The 9203-nt window shown below is 29.0% G+C and overlaps 1 protein-coding gene across 1 annotated transcript; it reads right to left on the bottom strand.

Moving 5' to 3' along the window:
• Positions 1 to 7002: 7002 nt before the first annotated feature.
• On the bottom strand, positions 7003 to 8936 carry LOC114375087 (transcription factor RAX3-like). Its single transcript, XM_028332837.1, has 3 exons — positions 8553 to 8936; positions 8220 to 8349; positions 7003 to 8068 (listed from the first exon to the last, which is right to left on the bottom strand). The coding sequence occupies exons 1-3, from the start codon at positions 8686 to 8688 to the stop codon at positions 7288 to 7290; spliced, it is 1047 nt and encodes a 348-aa protein (XP_028188638.1). The 5' UTR covers positions 8689 to 8936; the 3' UTR covers positions 7003 to 7287.
• Between the last annotated feature and the right edge of the window lie 267 nt (positions 8937 to 9203).

Genomic DNA, 9203 nt, shown 5'->3' with positions numbered 1-9203 from the left:
CAAAATTGCTAACTTTAACGATGAAATGAATATTAGAATAAACAAGTGTTATAGTGTCATGATAGTGAGTGTCAACATCATGAATAAACAAAGCGTCTGAGGCATACCTATTTTTGTAAAGTAATCCAGTAATGCTACTGCCTGTTGTATGAAAAGTAGAAATGCTAGCAAGAAGGTCGTCAGGGGGCATTTGTCGTGGCCTGGGCAGACTTAAGGCTTCAATCAAGCCTCGTTTGGTGCTTATTTAATATTTAATCAATCCTTTATTTTCCTCATGGCATTGACAGAATGTGTCATCTAAATTTTAAAACATATCTTAATTTCAATGATATGAAGAAAAAAGAAACTCAAAACCTTTGTTGTTATGCTGTGAATCTGTTTCCCAAATGGTTGCTCTCGTCAAGGGATTATGCTCTGAGTTCCAAGCCACTTTATGAACACTACTATTAAATATTCACAAAAGCGATTGTATTGAGTAAGTTGGTGGATGATGCTTGGTGTGTTAACCATTATTGTTCAGTCCACATTACTTTCTTTTTTCTCTTATTGATGGCACTGCCTACCCAACCCCTTTCCATCTCTGAATTATAGGTACAAACTTGTGACTACCGTCGGCCAGAGATTATTGTTACTGTGATTATTCCGTCAATGCATATATTTTGTATGATTGTTTAATGAAAATTTACAGAAATCAAATCTAAAATATATTTTTTAGCCATGGTATTCAGTCCCACCATTTGAGCACGTACGTACTCCTCATTTGCCAAATTTAAATTGTAGTATAATTTTATTTTTTTTTACTGAGTTTTGTAGTTTAATTATACAGTCTTGTTTATATTTTGACATATTATATAGTCATGTTATGCCCTAGCTTGCGTGTGGATAGGACGCATAGAACAAATTAATTTCAGCCGTTGTTGGAACCATTCAATATTTCATTTTTATCCTGTTAACAGAAATTAAATATACATGTAGCCATCTCATTTCTTTATTCATTTGTCTGCTTGCTGTTGGTTAGGAATGTTCAAAAAATGAATTTGTTTAAGGACTGAAACACACCACAAAAAATACATATTCCTGTACTCGTACAACTAAGAGTCGGAATATAGTCTATATGAATCGTGGCGAAAGGATAGCTAATGATATATGTAAGAATTTTCTGTTTGGAGTGACCTCCTACATTTCCAAACATGAGTAATGTATATTTTTAGTTGGACTTAATTAATAATCAGAGGTTTATCTTTCATTTTTTATAGGAAAAAATCCTTTCCTAATTTTGTGTATATAGAATAAATAAATAACCATATTTTATATATAAAGTTATATATGCACACGTTATAATTATTTGATATATATATATATATATATATATATATATATATATATATATATATATATATATATATATATATATTGTGTCATTACATTTTTAAAAATTTGATTGATCTTTTTCATTCATGAGAAAAAAAATTCATTGATCGAAATGTAGACCAATCGATATACAATTTCCTTTCTTGATAGGCAATTGTAGCAAATTAAATATAAAACTTGTCCAAAATAAAACTCTAATCCTCACACTTTCTTAAATAGCGATAACTAGGACAGGTGGGTAGTGCGATGGGCTATGGAGACTGGAGTGCTTGGGTGTTGGACCTTTGGCAGTACCACACAACATAAAATTACCCCCCCAGCATATTACTATTGGCTTAACCGATGACTTAGTATGTTAAATGTCGATCTCTTAAGTGTTTTTTTTCATCCTCATTAAATTAGTAACTAATTTTACTGGTGATATGTAATTATTATTGAATTTTTAAAAAATTAAACATGTTTTCTTGTTAAATAAATCATTTAATTTCCTCACCTCGAATGCAGCAACGAACACATAGACTTTGTTAATTATGAAATTATGATCACGAGGTCATCCTTTTACCGGCACTAAAGTATCTATTAGCATTGGCTTTCTAATATTAGCGACAACCGTTAGTCATAATTTTTTTGTTGTTGTAGTGTATCATATAAATTTAAACTATTTAATTAAGTTTAGTTTAGTTTAAAATGTGTCAGATTTTGAATTGATGGACACATGCAATTTTTCGTTAAGAGTTACGTACCGATATGCCTATGGTACGTTTGGGTAAACTTATTTAGAGAGACTTTTAGGAAAAAAAATAAAAAAAGCTTATTCTTTTTATAAGTTAAAATTAATTTATGTAGAAGTTAATCTATAAAAATTGTTTCATATAACTTCTCGATGTTATATATATATATATATATATATATATATATATATATATATATATATATATATATATATATATATATATATATATATATATATGGAAGGACCAAGATTCAAATGATAGGGAATTGGTAATGAAAATAAATTCATCTAACACATCATAAAAATATTTATAAATTTGATGTTTTAAAATGTTAATTACAATAATAATCTATCAAAATAGGAAGCACATTTTTTGTATGTCATGAAAATTATCTATAATTGAATCTTTGATAAAATTTTCAACAATTTACTTTTCAATGTACATTAAAAAAATAATTAATCGAGAATTCATCTTCCATCTTGTTTAAATTGTAGATTAACAAAGGTTGAAAAAAATAAAAACCGGTTATATAATAACTAGAATTAGTCAAATATAATATTTAGATAAGATTTTTTTATATAAAAAAAGATAAATTACTATTGATTTTATAGTTTAAAATTAAAGGAGATAAAAATTGATTGTATAATAACTAAAATTTGATAATAAAAAATTAATATTTTAAAAAAAATTGCTATTGATTTTATAGCTTAGAAAAAAAATTCAAGAGATAAAAATAATTATATAATAACTAAAATTAATAAATATACTCTCTAAATAAGATTTATTTTTTTAAAAAAAATTACGATAATTTTTTTAATTTAAAAAGTCAAGAATAAAAGCTAATTATATAACTAGTAAGTAGTACCTTTTTTTTGACGACAAACAACTTAACTCATCTCATTGATAATGTTTGCAGCAATACATTCAGGAGTAACACTGCAATTAGTAAGACATGCATAATTCCTAGACACGCCGAAAGTAGTACCTAAAATTTAATTAAATATAATATTTAAATAAAATTTCTTAAAAAAATATAAGATTGTTATTGATTTGATAGTTTAAATTTTAAAAAAAAGACAAGAGATAAAAAAAGATTACGTAATATTAATAAATTTTAATATTAAAATAATTTTATATTATTATTCAATCACAAATTATCATTTAAATTATCTTAAGAAAATTATTTTAAAATAACAAATTTACTAGAGCTAATAGATTATGATCGGGTGATTTTGTAATTCTCTTTACATTTACACGCCCATGCAGCCAAGTTGGTAATTTTTACGGAGCTATTTCAAATAGTTTTGCTATGTGCACCATCCTTTTTCATTTTTTTTATAGTCACCACACTTAGTATATATGAAAAAAAAACTCAAAACATAAATAATTCAAAAGAAAATTAGTATGTTTTGGAGAATAAATAAATAAAAAAGCAAGTGGACATGAATGTCGATTCATAAATTGATAGATTGAATTAGTTTTTAATTTTTAATTTCTTAATCAATACTTTGATGATACTAATTAGTAATATCTTATGTCTAATTATGAACATTTAATGTTTTCAAAGAAGAAGAAAAAACTTTTAACAGTGGCTTGTGAAAGTTGGATCAGGTGCAGTTGAAGTTTCTAATGTTGACAAATCAACTATCAATATCAAATCATTTCTAAGATTATGTGAGAAAAGCAAAAACAATAATTAAACGATTAAAAAATTGCTCAACAAGCTTTTCACACCAAACGAATTGAGGAGGAAAGTCAACATTAAGTATTGGTAATTTGATTCAAGTAGCAAGTTGTAACAACTCCTTCTGAGCTGTGAAACAATCATGCAAATATTGCGTTGGCCTGCTTTGACCTATTAGTAAAGCTTGCAGAATGCGCTCGGTCTGAAAAATATTGAAGATTTATGACATGGATGAATTTAAGCAATTTTTTTTTCAAGTTGAGAAAAAAATAATGAAAATAAGCTGCAAATAATTTTTAAATTAGGTTAATACTGTGTACTTTCTATAGAATTGAAAAACGATAAAGACAAAAGAATAATTAATATATAGTATGAAAAAAGTATTGTGATATTGAAGATGCTATACGGACACAATTTTTTATGATATTAAATAATCAATGTACTGAATTACTATAATAATATATATAAAGTTAAATGTTATTATATGAGAAATATTATCAATATATTTTTAACATTTTTTATTATTGACCACAATTTATTAAAAATAACATATTGTTGGTTTTACTTCTTATTTAATGATTGTTGGTAATTTTACAAAATTTTAATAAATTTCAATAAATACTCAGTAAAAAAATCAATAAATAATAGGGTGTGTTAAGAAAAATTGTTAAAAAAACGTGGCGCTACCTGTTACTCTTTTTTCTTTTTTGAAGGAAAGCTGTTACTCTTTTATTATATATTGATATTATCTCGCATTAATTATGTTTCTATTGTTTGGGGGGAAACTCACATTAAATATGCTATTTTACTATAAACGAACACGAATTCAGCTAAAGCCGCTAAGTAAAATATTAGTTGTTTCAAGCAATGATCCAAAATCACTGTCATTATCTAGTAATGGTTGCTTAGATTTGGTTCCCTAGCTTAAATTAATCCTCACCTCCAAGAAATGAATAAATCTCAATGAAATATAGTGGAAAAAAAGTCACACTTAATAGCGCATGAACAGTTATATATATAACAAATTGTGAATCTCATGAAATATGTTCTTTATTAATTTTGTCATTAAAAATTAATTTCTTATATTAGGTACTTTAAATGAGTCAAATAACAATCTTATATATATATAAAAAAAACTAGTAACGAATAACGATGACACCATATGAAAGTGAGGGCAAGGGAATACTTCACTACTCACTATCCCTACCACTTCAATGTTCTCCTGTCTCTATCCCCATTTCAATTTTGGGATAATTTTTTCTCCTATATATCTCAATTTCCCAATTTCCCAATTTCCCATAGGTCTTCACGGAGTCTTCAACATTGAAAAAACCTATAATAATAAATTGTTATAATTTTAAAATAATAAAGCATAAATTTCATAATTTTAATTAAGCTTTCAATAAATTTAAAATTATAATAAATAATTTTAAATTATATTAAAAACTAAAAATACATTTATTTATATTAATTTTTTTAGAAAAAGACTAAAAAAACATTTCTGTGAATATAAATTAATAATGATTTTTTTTTTATCATTTCTGTTCACATCTTCAGAACTACCTCAGGGGATTTTGTGTCCCTAGCTATTCCCATCCTTATGGGGAAAAAATCGATCTCTAAACTAAAGACCTTTATTGGGTAATTTCCACAATTTTTTAATCACAAAAAATTGTATGTCATCATTATGTTATGAGAATAACATAAAAGAAGGAATCCCAACTCTTATATATTTTGTTATGGAAAAGACTTAAACCTATATAGTTTCTTAGGTTCTTTTTTTATATTGTTTTTAATAAAAATGAAATTTCACTTCAATAATATATCTGCATAATAAATATTTACATAAAATATAAATATAAATTTTAAGGTGAAAATCTATTTTTAATTAGAAAATAACATATAATATATCTAAGAAATGCCTCTAAATTTTTCCCTTTCATTAATTAAAAAAAAACACTCGTTACTTTTTTATTTCTTTATCTTATGCAAAACTTTCAAATGTGAAAACGGCCATTGACCAACTAAATCCCAAATATTGGATGTTAAAAATTGTAGAAGAATGCCGTCATTGTTGGTAAAAAAAACAAACAAAGAAAATGATAATTAAGGAGGTAGGAGGATCGAAAAGGGAAGATCGAGAGCTTCAAATTAAAAGAAAAAAAACTCTAAAATTGGAATTATACTAAATTAATTATGAATGAGATGCACTGTAGAATATTGCGTATGTGTTTAGGTTGCGGGGCTTTCATGTTTTTCTTTTATATGTTCTCTTGTATTTATTTGGCCAAATTAACTTTAATACTCCTTGTGTTATTTGGTCTTTATTATATTATTGATATATTTCTTTTGCCTATATAAAAAAAAAAAACTATGAATGCGATACAACGATATTTTACTTATAGATGGAGTTCATTAGTAACTAATCATCAACAAACTATATAACTCAGGATGAGAAAATTTTCTAACTTGGCTTGGACTATATTATGATATAAAATACAGTAAGTTCATGACCACTTACCAAACTCAAATTTGTGATGCTAGGAACGCATTGGGTTTATTTCACTGTTCGATAATTTATTTTTTATAAAAATAATTGCTTATATGTATATAAAATTGTAAGTATTAAAAAAAAGAAGGCAGGATCGAGAATGACACATTTCCTCCAAAAGAAAGTGCGAGAATAAGTTTCAACAAGATATATGTTATGAAAGAACCCTTTTCTCAGTTTCAATGTATAAACAGCAAGAAAAGGGAAATTTCGTACGTGTGCCCAATTTTAGTTGCAAGCAAGTATAAGTGTTGTTATTGTCAGCTCGATTCTATATAAGGCATCCAAGTTGATGGACAACGAGACTTAATGGTCGATAGTTTCTAGTTGGACTCACATGAGATGTACGCCAACTAAATACCGGACATAAAGAAAACTATAAAAGAATGCAGCCAGATATTGATGCCTCGGGTGCTAAAGCTAAGAAACTCTCAGCCAAAATGTTATGCACCTTTCAAACTTCCCACAGCTTTTTGCTAGAACTATGCGAAAGATACAACTCAATCATGTATTTCCGTGAGAACCTGAGATTTTTCAAGTACAAATATGATCATAAATGTCATCATAATTAAACTATATCGAGTGGTATAAACATATGTAACGTATCCAAACTATTATCCTATGCACTCTTGATCATCTAGGAGCAGCAGAAAACTGACACATTTAGGAATTCAAGGGCCTCGCACTATTACTAATTAAGATTCTTCCTTCTGTAGCATCCATACATATAAGACTATAAACATAATCGTTAAGAAACCCAAAACAAAAGAGTTGTGCTCAATATGTATCAACACATATGGCAGAAACTTGCACAGTTTGAATGAAACAAGAAACTACAAAACCAACAAATAATTATGTGAGGCAAAGTGAACTCATTAGGGTTTTAGCCAGTACCAATTTTTTTTAGCGGCACAAATTTACATGTACACACCTCGTATTCAGAGCCGTTATTGCATCTGCATTCCAAAGTACTTACACTCTTCGAAAGCAACAACATGATCTTGAGCAATTATTCCTTGTCGGCAACCTTCATAGTCAGCAACCAAAGGAGAATAAACCAAGGAACTCATTTCACCCCAACTAGTGCTTTCTGTTGAAGTCGTGTTCGTGCTACCACCATTGCTCATACTCATGTCCATTGATTCCATTCCATAATTAAAACCCTCCATTTGTTGCGGGTTGACACAGACCAGTTCACAAAAATCACTTGGGAAGTTTTCAAACCCTTGAAATATATTTGATGGCTGATAGGTGACACTATTGTTTTCATTACTCACCACGGTTACATGATTTACCATGGTTGGAAAAACCTGGTCTTGTAGGTAGGGAATTTCACATCCATTGGTGTATGGTTGCTGTGGCTGCTGATGATGATCGTTGGAAAATGTAATTCCCTCTAGTTTGTTAACCATCATGCTCCTGAGAGATGTTTGATTGTTCAGACCATAGTGTTGAAATGAAGAAGCATTGGTCACTGGCATAGGCACAGAAGAAAACTCTGAAGAAGACCAATAGGGAACTTGATTGATCATGACTTCAGAAGCCACTATCAAATTCTCGGTTTCTCTTTTGACATCTTGCTTCTGCTGGTTGTTGCTGACTCGGCGAGCTTGAGCCTGTTGCTCCTTCCTTTGTTTGCCAAGGAGCTTCTTCTTCAGCCTAGTGTTCCAATAGTTCTTTATATCATTGTCTGTGCGCCCGGGTAACTGTGCTGCTATAATTGACCACCTGCATGTTTGTATTCCAAGGAATTCTAATTAAGCGATCAATTAAGTAAAATCCACAGTTAAACATATATCATATATAGAGGCTGCTTAATTTCAATAACAAATTAAAATTAAGTTTTGTAGATCAATAAATAAGGAACTTATTTAACTACCTGCTTCCAATACTAACATAGAGGCTGCAGATGATGTTGTCTTCTTCTTCTGAGAAACCCCCATGTTTGATGTTTGGGCGAAGATAATTCAGCCATCTAAGACGACAGCTTTTCCCACACCTCTTAAGGCCTAATTAAACCACACACATACAAAGCAAATAAGAAGCAACATATATAAAGAATTGAATTTGTGTTCTAAAATATGATTGGTAAGTTAAGAATTATGTGTATATGTTTGTAAAATTAATCATTATGTATGGAGAAGTATTTTGATTTTGGAATATTAATTGATATGTGTTGATTGATGAATATATATAAATGGACCATATATACCTATTTTCTGGGGCAAGGCAATCCAGTTTCCACCAGTGCCATGCTGCTCAATATAAGACTTGAGTTTGGCATCTTCTTCAGGTGACCATGGACCTTTCTTCACGTTGGCTTTGTCACAGCAAGGAGCTCTTCCCATGTCTGCTATGCTTCTCTCTCTCTCTCTCTCTCTCTCTCTTTCTCTGTGTGTCAGTTGGTCTGAGTTTCAAGTAAAGCCAATCTCTATTATGAGTTGATCATAATGATAATAATAATAATGGCGTTTATATATAAACAGGGGGAGAAGCTGGGGAGAGAGAAATAGCCTCGAGAAGGAGAGAGAGAACTTTGGAAGGTTTCAAAAGGTGAATTGAAGGAAAGAAAAGATATTCCTTCATGCCTAAAATAATGGATGAATTAGGAAGTAGACTACTGTTTTTCTTATTGTCCTTCTTAGTGTGTATATATTATATAATTGAAAAATAAATTATTAAGAAAATATTTGTAATTAAAAAGCATGTATAAGAATAATGTAACTATTTAATTATCCTCTGATCGATCCGTTCGTTCACTCCTTCGCAGTCTCTCTCATATATTATTATTATTTTTGAAGTAACGGGGATATGAATTATTGTTGGATGGGTGGGTGTGGTGATCGTAAACCTCGTGCATGGT

This window comes from Glycine soja, chromosome 11 (assembly GCF_004193775.1).
Source record: "Glycine soja cultivar W05 chromosome 11, ASM419377v2, whole genome shotgun sequence".
Lineage (NCBI taxonomy): Eukaryota > Viridiplantae > Streptophyta > Magnoliopsida > Fabales > Fabaceae > Glycine > Glycine soja.
The sequence above is the reverse complement of the archived record's forward strand: the minus strand, read 5'-3'. Positions and strand labels throughout refer to the sequence as shown.